This window comes from Narcine bancroftii, chromosome 4 (assembly GCF_036971445.1).
Source record: "Narcine bancroftii isolate sNarBan1 chromosome 4, sNarBan1.hap1, whole genome shotgun sequence".
NCBI lineage: Eukaryota > Metazoa > Chordata > Chondrichthyes > Torpediniformes > Narcinidae > Narcine > Narcine bancroftii.
This window is the reverse complement of record NC_091472.1, coordinates 74,717,372-74,738,735: the sequence shown is the minus strand read 5'-3', so window position 1 is coordinate 74,738,735 and position 21,364 is coordinate 74,717,372. Positions and strand designations below refer to the sequence as shown.

The following is a 21,364-nucleotide window of genomic DNA, read 5'->3' as shown; positions in this document are numbered from 1 at the left end:
GGTATATGACCACCAATGCATCAACTATAGCTTGTCTGGCTTTAGTCCCATTAGTTTCTCCATCACTACTTCTTTTGTAACAACTATTTTATCAAGACCTTCCCCAACATTCGCATCCTTAACTCCGCACTTGGGCATGCTGGACGTGTCTTACACCTTGAAGACTGACACAAAATATTTGTTCAATGCCTCAGCCATTTCCTCATTTTTTTGCTACCAGTTTTCCTTTCTCATCTTCCAAGGGTCCTATGTTAACTCTGGCCACCCTCTTCCGTTTTATATATTTATAAAATTTTTTGCTTTCTGTTTTTATATTTTGTGTCAATTTACTTTCATAATCCTTTTTCCCATTTCTTATTACCCACTTTGTAACCCCTTGTTGTCTCTTAAAGTTTTCCCAATCTTCCAGTTTCCCACTGCTCTTTGCAGCTTTGTACACCTGCGCCTTCAATTTTATACTCTCCTTTATTTCCTTTGTTAACCACAGTTGCTTTTTCCCTCCCTTGCTGCCCTTTTTCCTGACCGAAATATATTTTTGTTGAGCATTACAAAATATTTCTTTGAAAATCTTCCATTGTTCCTCAACTGTTTCATCAATTAGCCAGTGCTCCCAGTCCACTCTGCCCAATTCCTCCCTCATCCTATGGTAGTCGCCCCTGTTTAAGCATAATATACTAGTTTTATATCTAACTATTTCTCCTTCCAGCTGAATGAGAAATTCAATCATACTATGATCGCTATTTCCCAGATGGTCTCTGACTATTACATCATTTACTCTACCTATCTCATTGCACAACACTAGATCCAGGAGAGCATTTTCTCCTGTGGGTTCCTTAACATGCTGCTCAAGAAAGTTATCACGGATGCATTCTATGAAGTCCTCTTCCAGACTCCCACGACCAACTTGATTTTCCCAATCTATGTGGAAGTTAAAGTCCCCCATGACTACTGCCGTATCATTATTACATGCTTCACTTATCTCTCTATTTATTTCCTGTGCCACTAAACTATTGTTATTTGGTGGGCGATAGATAATAATTTTTTCCCTTTGTTATTCTTTATCTCTACCCAAATGGACTCAACATTATGCTCTTTAGATCTTATATCATCCCTCACTACTGCCTGGAGCTCATCTTTGATTAAGAGTGCAACTCCACCTCCCTTACCATCCTGTCTATCTCTTTGCACCACCTGATACCATTGAAAGTTTAATTCCCATTTAGGGTCACCTTGTAGCCATGTTTCCGTGATGGCTACCAAATCATAGGCATGGGTACTGATTTGTGCCTCAAGTTCACTAACCTTATTTCTAATACTGCGGGCATTCAGATAAAGTGCCCTTATGCTCTTTGTCCTTTTAATATCTAGTGACTTCTGTAACCTTTTTTTTTTTATTTTTCTGCCCACTATTTTTCTTTGTAATTTTCTTAAGACTATCATTGACCCGAAAACTCACTGCACGATCTGATTTTTTACTTTCTCCTCCCAACATTACTTTTCCTATTTTACTTTTCCTGGTCATTACTTTATCTTCCCTACCCTTTTCCCTATCACTCTGGTTCCCATACCCCTGCCAAATTAGTTTAAACCTTGCCCCACTGCTGTACCAAACATACTTGCCAAAATGTTGACACCTTTTGGATTTAGGTGCAACCCGTCCCTCTTGTAAAGATCATGCCTTCCCCAAAAGAGATCCCAATGATCCAAGAAGCCAAATCCTTGCCTTGTACACCAGCACCTCAGCCACACGTTCATTTTCCTTATCCTTACATTCTTTTCATCACTTGCATTTGGAACAGGTAGTAATCCCGAGATCACCACCCTAGCGCTCCTGTCTTTCAGCTTTCGTCCCAGCTCACTGTAATCCCTTTTCTTGTCAATGTCGTTTGTACCCACATGTACCAAGACATCAGGCTGCTCTCCCTCTCCTCTCAGAATATTTTGGACCCGATTTGTGATATCTCGTACCCTTGCACCAGGGAGGCAGCAAACCATGCGGTTATACTTATCTGGCTCACAGAACCTCCTGTCTGTACCCCTGACAATGGAGTCCCCAATAACTACTGCATTTCTCCTTTTCCTTTTCTTTTGCACCACTCTGCCAGGCTCATTGCCATTGACCTGGTGCCCGTGGCCATCTTCCGTCCGGTCATCTCCCTCAACAGAATCCAACACAACATAACTTGCTGAGTGGGATAGTCACTGGTGTGCTCTCCATTTTTCTCGCTTTTTTCTTTCCCCCCTGACGGTTTCCCACTTACCTGACACGGGTTCTGGAGCATTTATCGCCCTGAAAGTTGAGTCGATTAACTCCTCACTCTCCCTTACAAGCCGCAGGTCATCAATCTGCAACTCCATATCTCTAATTCGCTCCCTTAGTAACTGCATCTCGGTACACCTGGTGCAGATGTGGCCACTTGGGAGGGTGGAGGTCACCCATTGTTCCCACATCTGACACCCAGTACAGAGCACTGTACTATTGGCATGACTCTTGATCAGCTTGATCAACGATGCCCATTCAGCCTTGTTCGGACCACTTGACTCCAGACTCCATTAGTCCAAACATGCACTAAAGATCTGAATTCCAGAGATGGTGTGTTTGTGACATCCCTTCATGTCATTGTGATATTTCTAGGAGCCACAGTAAAAGGCATCAAGGGGAGAAAATGCTTCAATGCCTGGAGTTATATCTTGCACAAAGGAAGATGCACAAGGTCATTGGAGTCAAAGAGATCAGTCTCTAGTCATCATTGCAGGAGATATACAGATGTGCCCTGGGCCTAACCATCTCCAGCTGCTTCATCAATGTCACAATGGTCACATAGGATGATGATTACAGAATGTCCAATGCCATTTGCAACACCATAGAAAGTTAAACAATAAATGTCTGTATACAGCAACACCCTAGATAATATTCAAGCAAGAAATATTTGTGCAAATGACAGATGAGCTGAGGATTTGTTTAATGGTGAGAGATGGAGTCATGTTAATGTTTTAAAGGGATCAGAATGCACTTGTACACAAGTCTCTGAAGGCCAACATGCAAGTACAGCAATAGATGGCAAAGACAACTGGTAATGTTAACTTTTATTACAAGGCAATTTGAATAAAAGAGCAAGTTAGATTACAATTGTGTTGGCGAGTCTTCAACTGGGAGACTGTGTACAATTCTGGTCTCCTTATCTTAGAAAGTATGTCCTTGTCATAGAGAGCAGCGAAGGTTCACATGACTACTTCCAGGAATGGTGGGTTTGCTGTATGAGAGAATGAATAGTTCAGGACTATATTGTTTAGAGCTTAAAAGAATGACAGATCTTATCAAAAAGAGCAATTCTTGTAGTGCTTGGCAGGCAAGATGCAGCAATGATGCTTCTCTAACTCTAGCAGTTTGAGAAGAGATAGAGTTCATTTAAGATTGGAATAGAGATTTTTTTTCCACTCAGAGAATTGTGATCCTTTGCAATTCTTTACCCCAGAAGACTGCTCATTCAAAACAGAAGACAATAGATTTCTGGGCATTGAGAGAATCCAGTTGTACAGTGGTGTTGGGGTAGAAGATCAGCCTTGATTGTGATGAATGGTGGAATGGATTCAAAGGGCCAGATAGCCCATTGCTCATGTTTCTTATGTTCTTAAGTATCACAAAACTGCAAGGCATTAGCAATTTCCAAAAAGGAGAGTCTAATCACCTGCCCATGACTTTTATAGGTACAGCTTAGCTCACATCCTCATCCATTGATACTTTGTCCTCACTCAAAACTAGACTTTTTCTAAAAGAAAAACTCAGGTCAGTATAGAACTTGAGGTGGAAATTCCTGGAGTAACAACCACACCTACTCCCTCCTTACAGGCTGAAAACTAAACTAAATAGAGAGGAATGGTTCATATTTGTTTGTCATACCAAGTATACATTGTTATCTCCAAGGGAATCTACATGTGGACCACTCCTCCTTTGCACACATCTTTTCCTGACTGAGACTTTTGATTACACAAGCATGTGTTCACAACCTACAACTAAGCTCCAAAAAAAAATCAGGATGGAGTCAGACTGGGGGATGTTGAGAAGGGTGAAATGGGCAAATATACACCACATGAATATAAATTTCCAACATCTTAGAGGGAATGAAAATCAATTATAAATTACAAATAGAAGAATTTAAACCACAGAAATGTAAAGGTGTGGGAGAAATTGCACAAACATTTTTGAATGTGATTGAACTAATTTGCTTTATATAAGATGAGGAGAATGCCAGAAAAATCAAATACTTAAGAGATCTCAGTTTTATTGTCTTGTCAAATGGACATCATATTTCAGGATCATATCTTGATGAAGGGCTCAAGTCCAAAACATTGGTTCTGTATTTTTGCCTTTGCTACATAAATGTCACAGTTTGACCATCTGAGCTTCTCCATCATTTTGTGTTTTTAGTGCATACAAATTTTTGTGATTTACTTCCAGGGGAATTTATCAGACCTCTTCCCAATTTTCTATTATTCAGGCTCACTACACACAGGATCAACATTCCCTGTGTTAGCTCTTGTTAATTATCTGTAGAAATTTTTATCATCTGTTTTGATCTTTCTGGCTAACTTCTGGTTAACCTAATCTTTACTTTCTCATTAATCTTTTAATCATTTTTAATGTTTTTGATAATTTCATCCCATATTATGGTCATTATAAATCCATATGATTTAATTTTAAATTTGATACTTGATCAATTTTTTGGTTAACCACAGGGCAGAATTTTTGTCTTACTTGAATGGATCCATTCTGCATTTTCTGACAGAGCCCTTTAAATGTCTGCTGCTGGATTTCAATGGACGAATCCCTTAACCTAATTTTCCAGTTTATTTTTGCCAGCCCTACTTTTGTGACCAAATGATTGCCTTTGTTAAGTTTAAAATAGCTACCTTGGATCCATTCTTTCCCCTCACCCACCCCCCCTCCCCCCCCCCCCCCCCCCCCGAGATAAAACGTCAAATTCATATTCAGAAATCTGCTTCCTGGAACTGCTGCCAAAAACATCAATTTGTTCTAGCTCATCAGACAATAGAACCATTGCACATAACAGCAGAGAAGCAGGCCTGTCAGCCCCTCTAGTCTATGCCAATCCATTTTTCTGTCTAGTCCTACTGACCTGCACTCATCCCATAGCCCTCCATTCTCTCCCATCCATGTACCCGTCCAAATTCTTCTTGTATGTTAAAATTGAGCCCGTATTCACCACTTCAGATGGTAGCTTGTTTCACATTACTACCACTCTTTGCGTGAAGAAGTTTCACTGAAACCTTTCTCCTTTCATCCTTAACCCATGTCCTCTAGTTTGTATCTCAACTGCCCTCAGTGGAAAAAGCCTACCTACTCTGTCTCTACCCTTCATAATTTTAATGCATCTATCAAATCTCCCTTCATTCTTCTATGTTCCATGAAACAAAGTCCTAATCCTTTTTAGTCCTTTTCCTGTGACTCATTTTTGAAGTCCGGGCAACATTTTAGTAAATTTTCTATGCACTCTTTCTATCTCATTAATTTGTTTCCAGTCATTAGGTGACTAAAACTGCACACAATACTCCAAATTTGGCCTCACCAATCTCTTATACAATGTCTTATACCATAACATCCCAACTCCTATAGTCAATACTTCGATTTATGAAAACAAATATGCCAAAATCTCTCTACCTGTGATGCCACTTTCATGGAATTATGTATCTGTATTCCCAGTTTCCTCTGTTCTATCACACTCCTCAGTGCCCTACCATTTACCATTTATACCCTTTCTTGGTTTGTCCTTCCAAAATGCAAAACCTCACAATTGTCTGCATCAAATTCCATCTGCCATTTTTTTTTAAGCTCATTTTTATCCAGATGGTCCCTCTGCAAGCTTTAAAACCCTCACTGTCCACACCACCTCCAATCTTTGTGTCATCTGAAAACTTGCTGATACAATTTGGATCCAATTCAAATAGCCTGCTTTGGTTTGGGCTCCAAGAAATTACACTGAGAACAGCACAAATTTCTCATTTTTATTATCTTTGACCATCTAACTTTTTTGGTCTGTCTGCAATTAAAATCCCACTTGATCACTTGGTACATTTCTGACTACATTTCATTATTACACATTGCTACACCATATGGCTGTAGTTTGGGGCTCTGTATCATTTAAACTCCTGTACACTGCTCCCACCAGTATTCTTGTGCTTTATTCTTTCATATCTCTGCTCAAATTGCTTGAAAATCTTGGGTTTTTACTAAATTCTAATCATCCCTCTCAACAGCAGCAAGACCATCATTGATTAGTTCAAAGGTCAAATTTATTGTCAGAGTACCTAGATGACTCAGCGTCGGTGCTGCACAATTGCTCAGCAAAAGGAGGTGTAAGGCAGTCCTTTTGTCTGATAGCCAGGAGGTCACCCTTGGGCAAGGTGTGGTACCTGTTTAACTTCCCAAACATGGTCAGGTGAAGTAATGGATTGCAGATGGTGGATGGTTTTTACAAGCAGATACTACAAATAGGAATTTATGGTTGTAAAACGAAAAATGCTGGAATCAATGGCCAGGGTTATCTGCCCAGTATGGACACTGCAATTGAAGAAGGCAATGGGAAACTACCAGTATTTTTCCCTTGTATAATCATCAACACAACGGTGACTATGGTCTCAACTCAAAGATGGAGCCTTCACTGAAGAATAGGGGAGGCCACAACTACAATTTAGAGGGTCAGAGATCATGATGGATGGAGAGGTATAGTCACTTGCGCCGAACAGCATGGCACCTGAATGAATGACAAACATGGCATCACATACAACCCTGAGATTCTTTTTTCCTATTGACCAGGCAAAATTTCTACTCATGCAAAAAAAAACTGTACTCAAGAAAAGATACACAAGTCCTTAAATTTTTTATAAAACTCCACTGGAAGCTTAAAGTTTTTATAAAACTCCACTGGAAGCCCATCTTCTGCTGGAGATTTATTGTTTTGTAAACAATTAAGTGCATTGTAAACCTCTTGTTCAGTAAAAAGATTATCCAGATTACCTTTATCTTCTTCAGTTGAATTTGATAATACCATTTGTGACAGATATTCATTGATGACTTCCACGTCGTGCAATGATTCAGATGCATATAGTTTTTCATAAAAATCCTTAAGTACATCATTTATTTTCTGGGCTTAAATGTCACTTCATTATTGTTCTGTTGCACTGCATAAATTGTTCGAGACGATTGTTCCACTTTTAGTTGCCAAGCTAAAACTTTATGTGATCATTGTCCTAATTTATAATATTTCTGCTTACACCATAATATAATTTTCTCTGTTCTATATGCAAACATTGCATTATACTGTAATGTTTTTATTCATTAAAATTCTATATTTATTCACTGATTATGATTTTTTAATATCTTTTTCCAATTTATCTGTCATTCATATACTCATTTTTAAGTTTTGAAGAGTAACTTATAATTTGTCCCCTTACAATGAGTCACTGGTGTGACTTCTCTGTTAAAACCTGAATTATTGTTGTTAGGAAATTTTGAAAGTATTACACCAAAGTTACTTCTGTTGGATTCTCAGTTGAGATTTGTTAAATTAGCTTTAGTAGTAACAAGGAAATTTATTGCTGTTACCTAGAAACCTGATGTTTCATTAACTTTAGAAAGAGGACATGCTGAGATCCCTTTAGAAAAAATTACTTATAATTTAAGGAATAAATGTTCCTTACTTTTACAAATTTGGGGCTCCTATGCTAAATTAAGGAGATTAAAATTACATTTTTTTTTTAATTAAAAATTCTCCTGACCAGTGAAGTTCTCCCCGATCTAATAATAATTCTTGGAATGATATTTTTTTGAATCCTTGAATGTCAGCCAAAACAATCCAAAATAATGTATAGTTATGCTATGTTACATTTAATATATAATATATTTAGATTAGTTATGGGATTAGATTAGGTTAAGGGGGGTCTAGGGATTTTTTTTAGTTTATACTTTCTTTTTATTTCTTTCTATAGTTTGTTAACACTATAATATTTTGATTTTTTTATTCTTTGTTATTCTTTCTTTTCTTTTCTTTGGCTTGGCTTCATGGACGAAGATTAATGGAGGGGTAACGTCCACATCAGCTGCAGGCTCGTTTGTGGCTGACAAGTCCGATGCGGGACAGGCAGACACGATTGCAGTGGTTGCAAGGGAAAATTGGTGGGTTGGGGTTGGGTGTTGGGTTTTTCCTCCTTTGTCTTTTGTCAGTGAGGTGGGCTCTGCGGTCTTCTTCAAAGGAGGTTGCTGCCTGCTGAACTGTGAGGCGCCAAGATGCACGGTTTGAGGCGATATCAGCCCACTGCCAGTGGTCAATGTGGCAGGCACCAAGAGATTTCTTAAGGCAGTCCTTGTACCTCTTCTTTGGTGCACCTCTGTCTCGGTAGCCAGTGGAGAGCTCGCCATATAACACGATCTTGGGAAGGCGATGGTCCTCCATTCTGGAGACATGACCTACCCAGCGCAGTTGGATCTTCAGCAGCGTGGATTCGATGCTGTCGGCCTCTGCCATCTCATGTACTTCGATGTTGGTGATGAAGTCGCTCCAATGAATGTTGAGGATGGTGCGGAGACAACGCTGGTGGAAGCGTTCTAGGAGCCGTAGGTGATGCCGATAGAGGATCCATGATTCGGAGCCGAACAGGAGTGTGGGTATGACAACGGCTCTGTATACGCTCATCTTTGTGAGGTTTTTCAGTTGGTTGTTTTTCCAGACTCTTTTGTGTAGTCTTCCAAAGGCGCTATTTGCCTTGGCGAGTCTGTTGTCTATCTCGTTGTCCATCCTTGCATCCGATGAAATGGTGCAGCCGAGATAGGTAAACTGGTTGAACGTTTTGAGTTTTGTGTGCCCGATGGAGATGTGGGGGGGCTGGTAGTCATGGTGGGGAGCTGGCTGATGGAGGACCTCAGTTTTCTTCAGGCTGACTTCCAGGCCAAACATTTTGGCAGTTTCCGCAAATCACAGTACAGAATACGTTTATTAAATAAAATATTTTAAAAAAAGATACATATAAAAGACAGAAATGTAAATAAGAAGGAAGTGCAAATGGAGGAGTGCCACGTGATGATGAGGGGTTAGACTAGTAATCCTTGCTCTCCTCGGAAAAGTTGAGAAAAAGTGACAAAAAAAGGCGATAAAAGTCACAAAAAGTACTATCTGAAGTACAAGAAAGAACAATCTAAAGACATACAGAAGAGATCAAAATGCCACCGAAGAAACGCAATACAAGAACTGGAACAAGAAAAAGAAGTGAGGCCTACCTTGAGAAGATATCCTGGAGCTGTCTGCAAGGCAATATCCAGAGGCCAGAAGCCAGGACCTTGGGCACTGTTGCCCACGGTCTTCTTTAACAATGGCTGCTGACATCGAGTGAAGAAGTGACTCTGCGCATGTGCGACTCCTTGCGTTTGCGCAGAGCACACAAAAAAATGGAGGAAATTTAAAAAAAGGTACAGGACACTCACAGCTCCAGTTATCCAGAGGAAGACCTGGAAAAGCGAAGACCAATTTAAAAAAAGCAGAGGAAGATGAAGAAACGTCTTTATCTTCTGGGGAAATTAAGCAATTTTTAGATTATTTTCATCAATCTATGGAAGTATTAACTGATGAAGTAAGGAAGAATGGCGACAAAAATTGAAAGATTAATGCAACAAGTTGACACTAGATTTGAAATAGTGGATAGGAAAATTAAAGGAATGAAATTGAGATTCAGAATATTAAGGATCAAATGAAGAAGGTACAAGCAGAAGCTGATGCTACGAATGATCAGTTAATCCAAAAAATAAACATTTTGGAAAATTTTAGTAGACCGAATAACATCAAGATTGTTGGAGTCAGAGAAGGTGTTGAAGGTCAAGATGTGAAAAAATTTCTGCAACGATGGATACCAGAATCTTTGGGTCAGGCTAAATTTCCAGGAGATTCGGAGATTGAATGAGAACACAGGGCACTGAGACCTAAACCTTAGCCTGACCAAAGGTCCCGTCCAATACTTGTCAGATTTATAATGGAAATAAGATTTTCTTTAGGAGTACTTTTTTGGGACAAATTATGAAGAAACAAGTTCCAAAAGATCCGAGAATATTTTTGCTAGGCGATATTTATAATATGGTTAGATATTTATCAGAGGAAGTTTCTAAATGTAGCAATAGCAGTAGTATGGTGGTAACGTGGAAACTAGTCCACAATGTGGGGTTGAATAGATGGAAAATGGAATTACAAAATTGTATACCGTTAGAGAAAATAACATACAATTTACGGAATCAACCAGTAAGCTTTTACAAGATCTGGAAACCATCTATGAATTTCATTGGCAAAAGTTAGTATTTTTTCTTCTTTCCCTTCTTTTTTGAGGAGCAAAGGGGGAAAAATATAAAATTATGTATTCTTTTTGCATCATTTATTATTGTGTATGATTATGGAGAAACATATTTGTTATCGATGCAAATGAAAAATAAAGTTTAAAAAAAGGAAGTGCAAACAAACCAATTGTGCAATATAGAAAATAAATATTCAATAAAAAATGCTTAAATAAATTCAATAATTAATGGAGATAATCCCATCTTTTCTGAATGTCACACAACTTCAAGCTCTTTTATTCCTTTGCCAATCTGCATGCACCTCTTTCAGTTTCTCCTTTATAATATGCTGCCAACCTTCTCTTACTGACAATGACAGGACTTAGCGTATCTTCTGAGGGATCATCAGGAACTTAATGGGAGGGGGATCATCCAGAAGTAATGGAATGAGTTGGTACTTGCATCGACAACGACTGGGCATCACCCTTCTCCAAGACAGCTGATATTTTAAACCACAGCATTGGACAGCCAATACAATTTACTGGTCCTTTGCTGCAAGAAACTATGCCAATCCTCCTATCACCACACTGTTTGCATTCCCACTTGAATGACTTCCTGAACTACTGTGTCACAGTCTGTTTGCTCATCCAACCTAGACCTCTCACTTTCATCCAAAAAATCTCATTTGATAATCATACCTTCACCCCGGCAGTGGCAGTCATATACCAGAAGCTCCAATCCTATGGGACCTGACTACCTCCTGGTATAAATCATCCATGTCGCTTACCTCCTTCCAAATTAATAAATCATTCTCATGCATGCATAAGGATCATGAAAAGTTAGACACAACAGTGATTAAGGAGGCAAATGGGACATTGGTTAGAGACATTGAATCTCTCTCGCAATCTCAGAGCATGGAAGTTCTGCAACAACGGCACAGGGTATTGGTGAGCCTGCACATGGAGTACTATTTGTAGTTTTGGTATCCTTACCTGAGAAAGGCTATAGAGGTGGTACTGTTCACCAGGTTGATTCAGAATTGAAGGGGTTATCTTATGAGGGGAAATGGAGTAGCATGGGACTTTACCTATTGATATCTAGAAGAATGAGTGGATTCAAAAGCCAAATAAAAGGATTAGATTAGATTGAAGCAGGGAGGTTGCTTCCACTGGCAGGTGACATAGGATCAATTCAGGGGAGGGGACATGACAGAGATGAGGAGAAATTGCTTAAAATCCAAATTGGAATTTATTGTCATGACCATATGTCACAAAATTCGTTGTTTTGCAGTAGCATTATAGGCGCAAAAAAAAGGCTATAAATTAGGTTTTTATCTAAATTAATGTCCAAAAAGAAAAGATGTCCATTCAGAAATTTGAGGGCAGAGGAGAAGAAGCTGTTTTTGAATGTTTGGATGCTCATCTTCAGACTCCTGTACATCCTTCCCGATGGTAGCAGTGAGAGGAGGGAGTGACCTGGGTGGTGAGGAAACTTGATGACAGTGTCTGCTTTCTTGAGACCTCTTGTAGATGCCCTTAATAGTGTGAACACTAATGTCCGTATGGCGCTGGCTAAATTCACAACTTTCTGTAGCCTTTTCCTGCCCTGTGCATTGACACCTCCACACCACAGTGATACAACCAGTCAGAATGCTGTCCATGGTACACTTGTAGAAATTTGCAAGAGTCTTTGGTGGCATACCAAATCTCCTCAAACTCCTAATGAAGTATAGCCGCTGGTGAGCCTTCTTCATGCTTGCATTGACGTAAAGGCCCAGGATAGATCTTCAGTGGCACCCAGCAATTTGAAGTTCTTTACCCTCTCTACTGCTGACCCCTCGATGAGGATGGGTTTGTGTTCTCCTGGTTTCTCCTTCCTGAAGTCCACAATCAGTTCCTTAGTTTTGCTAACATTAACTACAAGGTTGTTGTGGTGACACCACTCAACCAGCTGATCTCTCTCACTCCTGAATGCTTCCTCATTGCTGTATGTGATTCTTCTGATGACTGTGGCGTCATCAACAAAGTTGCATGTGGCATTTGAAATGCACCTCACCACGCTAGGCTAGGGTGTAGGGAGAGTTGAGCAGTGGGCCAAGCATGCATCCTTAAGCTGCACCTGTGTCAATTGTCAGTGAGGAGGAGACGTTGTAATTGATTCTCACTATGGTCTTCTGGTGAAATCTTCTCCCAGAGAGTAGCAAATCAGTGGAATTCAATGCCCAGGAAATCAGCAGAATCTGCCTCATTGAGTTTAATTATGATACAGATAGAACAATTTTTGAAGAATATGGGATTTCAGGGTCATGTGGAACAGGTGGGTAAAGTGGATCCAATTCCACACCTAGATCAGCAATGATCTTGTTTAATGGTGGAGTAGGTTTGATGGGTCAGAAGACATACTTCTGCTCCTATTTCTTCTGTTCTCATACAAGGTTGTGTGAACATTTGCTTGAGGAGTCATTTAAAATTTACAATCTCATTTCATGCCGATTGTAGAGCGGATTCATATTTCATACCATCTGCATCAGTGACTTTTATCATTTCTAGAAAATGGTGAAATCATTGAATATCCAGGAACTAAGCAAAGCCAGGTCAACAGAGTTGATCAGAAAATTGTACAATGTCCACTCCATTGATATGATTCAACTTATTCTCCATAAGATACATTACCTGTCAAAAGCCGGAGCATTTGCTTCGAGACCTCGAGTCAAACGCACGTGACGAGTGCCGACCTGAGAAATAGACCAGGAAATGCAGGGATTAATAATCTTCCCCATTCACAGAAAACCCTCCAGTTGTTCCTCTAACTCCTTGCTCCCTCCTCCTGTGATGTGGCTCAAAAGAAGTTGGCAATTTTTGCAACACTGATCTCTTCCTCACTTCTATCAATGACACGCGATATTAATGCACATCCACTTTTTAATGGTGATCACCAGCAGTTATAGTCCAGTGCTCTGCATAGCAACTGTTACTATTCATTCAAATACCTTCTGAAAACTACTTATAATGACATCAGGAACTAACAGTTCCAATGTCCTAAATAGCTATGATAAAGGAGAATGTTCAGGATGATCCTAACCCATCACAGAAGCTTGAGTTACCTTTCCCTAGACCCATGAAAATGTCAAAAGGTTTGTATAATCTGAAATTAAATATTGCATGTTCCACTTAGACCTCAAGGCGCATCCATCTCATTGAGTAGATCAAAAGAACGGAGTTCGATTTCTACCGGCTTCTGTTTGATTCAAAAGTTGCATTCAACAGAAATGCAGCTTTTAAAAAAAAATAGCTGCCTGTAAGTAAGTGGTGAATTATTCGAGTCGGTGCTTATGCACTGACTGACAGAAAACCCCTGTCCTTCTGTTTGCATTTAGTGCAGAATGGACAAGATGGATGTATTCAGCACTCCTTGACTCACCAAGGTCAACACCTTCCAAGGAGCACTGTTAAAACATGGTTCAAATCACAGATGAAAAAGTTCTAATAAGAACTCAGAATGCAAGAACCAAGTATTCAGCAGAAATGAAGGAGCTTGTATTGCAGATCAATGACCTTCTTGATTAAATATTATCAAACGGAAGTGAGAATTCTTTCTTTTTTTAACCACGGATTTTGTCCAAGTTGCTATCTTGAGCATTTAGTGTTATTTTTAATTTGAGATATCCAAAACCCATTTTTCAAATAAAATAGTTGCATTGCATTTATAATTTAAAAACACTGTTCGTGGATTATGACAAACTTATCTTCACACTCTAACCCAGGAGTGGCCAACCTTTTAATTTTTAATTCAGACATACAGCACGGTAACAGGCCCACGAGTATGTCCCAGGGGTGTTGCTTAATTGGGTGGCATGGACTCGTGGGCCAAAATGGCCTGTAACTGTGGTGTATGCCTAAGTTAAAAGGTTGGCCACCCCTGCTCTAACCTGTCCTCAAGTTGGCATTCAGGATATACAGCCTCACCACAAAGAGCAGTGTGAAATTTTATGGTCACAAAACTAGAGTAATGTTGTAAAAAAAACCATCTGGGTCACCAAAGTTTTGCAGAGAAACTCTCAGGTCCAGATGGCAGTCCAAACCCACTAAAATAATTCAGTCTCAACCAACTCAGTTCAGGGGTAATTCGAGATGGATAACAAATGCCAGGCTTGCTGGAGAACAGGCTTTAAATGTGCTGGTCTCCTCGACCTGCTGAGTTCTGGAAAGGTCACAGGTGAACTGGATGTCACAAGTGGACAAAAATGATGACACTGCTTCGGAGCTATCTAAAGTCCTGGACTCCAATCATATTTAAAAGAATAGGACAGGAGATGCGGGCAATCTCTGAGCAATAGATTTGCTCCTGTATGCTTGTTCTTGCTCTTTGATACAACGATATTATGTGCTAATCCCACATCTATGTTTCTCTTCACAATGTTTCCCAACTCCCTTTTTAAAATTGCTGCCAAGATTCAGGTAATTCATTCAGAACCATCGTTCACTCTGTACGCTCTGATAACCCGTCCTTCTGACAGTGGAAGCACTGAGCGTCTCAAGGACTTGTTCTTCCTGAAATATGCCTTAATAGGCCTCAGCTATGATTGACAGGAATAGCTAACTTGTTTACTTCCGTGATCCATGCCAATAAACCTGCGCACTTACTTATGTAACAGATCGAACAACATTTTTCTTTCAAGTGGTTCAAATTGCAGGAAAACAAATTTTTATGTACAAGGAAATGTTGATGAAGAGCATGTGATAATTTAAAAAATCATATCTTGAGCACTCATCTCCAAAAATGCATGGCATTCAATGCTGATCATTGACTTGATTGCCTCTGGCTAGAGCCAAGTTCCACAAAGACACACTTTTCTCCTCAATGCCTCAGCACTACTGTGGCAAATCAGACAAAATGAACAAGGTTTTGTTCAGTGCTCACATTGTCATTGCAGATGTGTCAGGTTCATATAGCCAAGTTTCCTTGTTTTCATGCCTCAACTTGCCTCGTTTACTGGATTCCAATGTAGTAGTCTAAGAAAACAAAGCAAGTCTGCACCAGATTCCCTTGCTGAAGTCAATCTTTCACCCCAACGTCATTCATCAGACATTTCTTCTGCCAAATCATTTGTACTTTCAACTTTGCTTGCGTAATTTCATTATGTTTCTTGAATTTATGATCAACAATCTGTGCATGCAAGATCCTTCAATTGTCTAGTGGCATGCTTACAAGCAAAATATGTTTTGGAAGCAATGATCTGAAATTGGTTTGTTTTTAGAAACAATTTAAATGAGCAAACTAGCTGACAAAATAACTGCCAACTATCTTTAACATCACCCAGGAATGCAGTGAAAAGGTTTATTCTAAATTCGCTGGTTCTAATGAGACTAAAACACAAGGGCAAAGCTTGTACAGGTTATATAATTATCAGAAGCCATAAATTGAATTGAAGTCTCCCAACCTTCCCAGTGGTGTCTAATTTCCCAATTATACATTGTAGGGAACTCCATGCTTGAAACAATAGAACGTAACAAGTTCTCAATTACCTGTGCTCCAGTTTGTTCCCAAAATAACGGGACCGACCCTCGTATCTGGACAAAGGAAGACACTGCATCGTCCAAGTAAATTACCTGACAGCCAAAAAGAATATTGGATCAGGATATCAAATCGCAACTTTTTTATTTATTGAAATTTTAATTTTTTTATCCTTACATGTACCAAATATAAAATACAATGATCAAATATTAGTGTCGAGTCCATTATATATGATGGTGTAAAACCCCCAACCCTCTCCTCCCTAAACAAATACCCAAGAAAAAGAAAGAAATAAGAAAAAGCATGAAAGAAATAAGAAAAAGCATGAAAGAAAATAAATAAAAGTAAAGCAAGAAACCTGGTTGCCAGAGGACACCCCTCACCACACAACTCTGACCAATTCTTCCAAGGAGATTAATGAGGTTCTCAAAGTTTAGGGAAAAATATCTAAATTAATTCTCACCGTTTGTAAATACGGTGCCAAATTTTCAAAAATACATCATATTTATTTCTCAGATTTTAAGTAATCTTCTCAAGAGGGACACAGCTATGCATTTCTGTGTTCCATCGCTCAATACCTAAATAATAGTCCAATTTCCATGTTACTGCTACACTTTCTTGCTACTGCTAAGGCAATCTTTACAAATTCATTTTGGTATATAAATAATTTCAATTTTGGTTTTATCCCTTCAAAGTTACCTAATAAAAATAACTAGAGTTTTGTGGAAATTTAATTCTTGTAACCTGTTCTACAAAAGTTGCTAAATATATTCAAAAGGGCCTTACTTTAGGACAGGACCAAGTAGAATGCAATGTTAAAAAAAAGTACCTGTCTCCTGGCCACATCTAAAACACTGGTCTGAGAAGTCTGATTTCTATCCATTTAATTTCTGTGGCATGAGATATAAATGATGTAAAAAATTACATTGAATTAATCTGTATCAAACATTTATTGTGTTTGTCAAACTATCTCAACATAACTCCTGACTAATTTTGTTCATCAGTGATAATATTTAAATCCATCTCCCATCACTATTTGGATCCATGTATCCCCTGTTTGGGAGTCCACTTCTGCAATAAAGTGTACAAGCTGAAATAAATGTCTTGATATGCCTATTGCAAATCAACATTTCCACATCACCATATTTCCATAATAATATTGTTGGACACAGTTTATCTCTTAAATAAGCCCTTGATTGATAATAACAAAAAAAATGTATTATTTTGTATCCCATATTTATTTTTTAAATGACATTAAATTTCCTCCTTCGTAGCAATCTTCTATAAATTTAATTCCTTTACAAGACCAAATGTTTAAAAACTGAAAATCAAATACAGGTACACGATTCTTTACCCGGAACCCTTGGGGGACAATTTCAGAATTTTCTGGGTTTTGGAAAGCCAACCCGAATTGTGCTGCTGTATTCACCCCAACCCCCTTCCAATCGCCCAGCTGTCTCCCCCGACCGCCAGTCCCTCGGCCGTCTTCCCCGTCTGCTGGTCCCCTGGCCGCCCGGCAGTCTCCCCTGACTGCCAGTCCCTCGGCCACCTCCTCCAACCGCCGGTCCTCACTTGGAGGATTTTGGAGTTTTCCAGATTTTAGATGTCCGGAAAAAGGATCGTGTACCTGTATGTACGATTTTTGATCAGAGGCATCTTGTGTAGCACAATCCCCCTTATTCCAAATTTCATTGTTTATCTTATTCCAAATATTAATCAAATGTTTCAACAAAGGTGATTCCTTCTCCCCAGGTATTAATTTTGATTTCAATTCATATATAAAATCTTCTGATATTCTCTCTCCTATTTTAATCCATGCTGACTTTTCACCCTCTTCAAAAAAATGAAGCAAGAAACCTCATTTGAGCCGCCTTATAATAATTTTTAAAATTGGAAGCTGTAAGCCTCCTAACTCAAATTTTCATGTCAATTTATCTAAAGAAACCCTCAACATCTTACCCTCCCAGAAAAATTTTCTAATATATTTATTTAACTCTTGAAAAAAACCTTTGTGGTAGCGTTAGTGGCACTGTTTGAAGTAGGTATTGTACTCAAGGAAATATATTAATTTTAACAGTTAACTCAATAATGTTATTGGCAACGTCATCCACATATACAAATCTTCTCCAATTTTATCAAGTAAAGATAACTAATTCAGATTATATAAATTATTATCTACTCATATCTCTAAATATTTTATTCCATTCATAGGCCATTTAAATTGGATATCTCTTTGGGTCAGAGTATAATCCTATAGTGAGGGGCATAATTTCACTTTTATTCCAATTTATTTTATCACCTGATACTTTCCCATATTCCTTCAATCTTATAGTTTACTTATCAAACATAATGGTTCTGTCAAATAAATCAAAACATCATCAGCAAATAAATTAATTTTATATTCCTCTTGATTAACTTTAAATCCCTTAATATCAGGATCAAATCGAATCAGTTCTGCAAGTGGTTCTATTGCTAAAATAAATAAAACTAGCAATAGTGAACATGCTTGTCTACTAGATCGAGTTAACTGAAAAGGTGCTAGTTAAATGAAACCTTCCCATTTGTTACAACTTTAACTTTAGGTTCATTAGATAAGGCTCTAATCCAGTTTGCAAATATCTGTCCCAATCTGAATCTTTCTAACACCTTAAACAAAAAGTCCCATTTTAATCTATCAAATGCCTTTTCTGCATCTAAAGCCACTGGCACACTTAAATCTCCCCTCTTTTGTCCCAAATGTATAATAAGTAGTTACATTACCTGCAGACTGTCTTTTTTTTTTAAACAAACCCTGTCTGATCCATATTTATCAACTTTGGTAAAACTTTTGTCAGTCTATTAGCTAAAATTTTTGCAATTATTTTATAATCTGCATTTAACAATGAAATAGGTCTAAATGACAATGGTTTGAAAGGATTTCTGTAATTTTTTTGATATTACAGTTACTATCACAGTAGAAAAAAGGTTCCAGTTTTGTGCGTTACTGCCACCTGATCTATTAAGGGAGGAATCAAGAAATTCTTAAATTCTTTATAAATTTCAGGCAGGAAACCATCTTCTTCCAGAGATTTATAGGTTTGTAATGAGTTCAATGCCTCCTCCACCTCCATTGGGGTGAAGGCAGCATCCATCTCCACTTGCTCTTGCAAACTTAATCTTGGCAACCTTATTCATGACAAAAAGTTTTCTATTTTGTTACCATCACTTTGCGACTCTGATTGATATAACTTAGAATAAAATTGCTTAAAAGCTTTGTTAAATCCATCTTAATTGCATTAATCATTCTTGAAACATATTCTGCTTTCAACTGCCAAGCGAGGATCTTATGGGTCCTCTCACCTAACTCATAATATCTATTTATTTCTCATTATTTCTCAGTCTGGAAGGCTGGCGGCAAAACTCTGCATGCCAAACTGCATGAGTTTTTCAAGCTTTGTTGGGACCAAGGTAAACTGCCTCAGGATCTTCGTGATGCCACCATCATCACCCTGTACAAAAACAAAGGCGAGAAATCAGACTGCTCAAACTACAGGGGAATCACGTTGCTCTCCATTGCAGGCAAAATCTTCGCTAGGATTCTACTAAATAGAATAATACCTAGTGTCGCTGAGAATATTCTCCCAGAATCACAGTGCGGCTTTCGCGCAAACAGAGGAACCACTGACATGGTCTTTGCCCTCAGACAGCTCCAAGAAAAGTGTAGAGAACAAAACAAAGGACTCTACATCACCTTTGTTGACCTCACCAAAGCCTTCGACACCGTGAGCAGGAAAGGGCTTTGGCAAATACTAGAGCGCATCGGATGTCCCCCAAAGTTCCTCAACATGATTATCCAACTGCACGAAAACCAACAAGGTCGGGTCAGATACAGCAATGAGCTCTCTGAACCCTTCTCCATTAACAATGGCGTGAAGCAAGGCTGTGTTCTCGCACCAACCCTCTTTTCAATCTTCTTCAGCATGATGCTGAACCAAGCCATGAAAGACCCCAACAATGAAGACGCTGTTTACATCCGGTACCGCACGGATGGCAGTCTCTTCAATCTGAGGCGCCTGCAAGCTCACACCAAGACACAAGAGAAACTTGTCCGTGAACTACTCTTTGCAGATGATGCCGCTTTAGTTGCCCATTCAGAGCCAGCTCTTCAGTGCTTGACGTCCTGCTTTGCGGAAACTGCCAAAATGTTTGGCCTGGAAGTCAGCCTGAAGAAAACTGAGGTCCTCCATCAGCCAGCTCCCCACCATGACTACCAGCCCCCCCACATCTCCATCGGGCACACAAAACTCAAAACGGTCAACCAGTTTACCTATCTCGGCTGCACCATTTCATCAGATGCAAGGATCGACAATGAGATAGACAACAGACTCGCCAAGGCAAATAGCGCCTTTGGAAGACTACACAAAAGAGTCTGGAAAAACAACCAACTGAAAAACCTCACAAAGATAAGCGTATACAGAGCCGTTGTCATACCCACACTCCTGTTCGGCTCCGAATCATGGGTCCTCTACCGGCATCACCTACGGCTCCTAGAACGCTTCCACCAGCGTTGTCTCCGCTCCATCCTCAACATCCATTGGAGCGCTCACAGCCCTAACGTTGAGGTACTCGAGATGGCAGAGGTTGACAGCATCGAGTCCACGCTGCTGAAGATCCAGCTGCGCTGGATGGGTCACGTCTCCAGAATGGAGGACCATCGCCTTCCCAAGATCGTATTATATGGCGAGCTCTCCACTGGCCACCGTGACAGAGGTGCACCAAAGAAAAGGTACAAGGACTGCCTAAAGAAATCTCTTGGTGCCTGCCACATTGACCACTGCCAGTGGGCTGATAACGCCTCAAACCGTGCATCTTGGCGCCTCACAGTTTGGCGGGCAGCAGCCTCCTTTGAAGAAGACCGCAGAGCCCACCTCACTGACAAAAGGCAAAGGAGGAAAAACCCAACACCCAACCCCAACCAACCAATTTTCCCTTGCAACCGCTGCAATCGTGTCTGCCTGTCCCGCATCGGACTGGTCAGCCACAAACGAGCCTGCAGCTGACGTGGACTTTTTACCCCCTCCATAAATCTTCGTCCGCGAAGCCAAGCCAAAGAAAAAAAAATTGCTTTCTCTGTTCTATATGTTTGTAATGTATTATACTGAAGTTTCTTATAAATAAGTTATCTAGGTTTTTCCTCAGAAGTCCATCTTTGCAGATCATTTTCTAAACAAGTTATCTTTTTCTCCAATTGTTCTGCCTTTTTCATGTACTCGTTCTTAATTTTAGAAGTATAACATAATTTGTACTCTTAAATATGCTTTCATTGCATCCCATAAAATAAATTTATTAACCAAATTAGAACTCGTCTCGAAAAGATTTGAATTTGCCTTATAACAAAATCACAAAAATCTGTTTTTAAAAATTGATTTAAATTGACTCTTCTTTATCTGATATTGTAACTGTCATTAACAAAGGGGAATGATTCAATAAGATTCTTGCTTTATAATTAACTTGGCTAATTCTACCTTGGAGATGAGCTGA

The 21,364-nt window shown here is 39.3% G+C and overlaps 1 protein-coding gene across 6 annotated transcripts in view; it reads right to left on the bottom strand.

The window, feature by feature from the left end:
* LOC138760692 (synaptojanin-2-like) overlaps positions 1-21,364 on the bottom strand; it is a 203,460-nt gene that overhangs the window by 95,777 nt on the left and 86,319 nt on the right. For all 6 annotated transcript variants that reach the window (XR_011355814.1, XM_069931634.1, XM_069931636.1 and 3 more), the window contains exons 5-6: positions 15,856-15,939; positions 13,003-13,064 (exon numbers count right to left, since the gene is read on the bottom strand). Coding sequence is in view for 5 of the 6 variants with exons in the window: in XM_069931634.1 (XP_069787735.1) it covers positions 13,003-13,064; positions 15,856-15,939 (146 nt within the window). In the remaining variant the exon portion in view is untranslated. The remainder of the gene's footprint in view (positions 1-13,002; positions 13,065-15,855; positions 15,940-21,364) is intronic.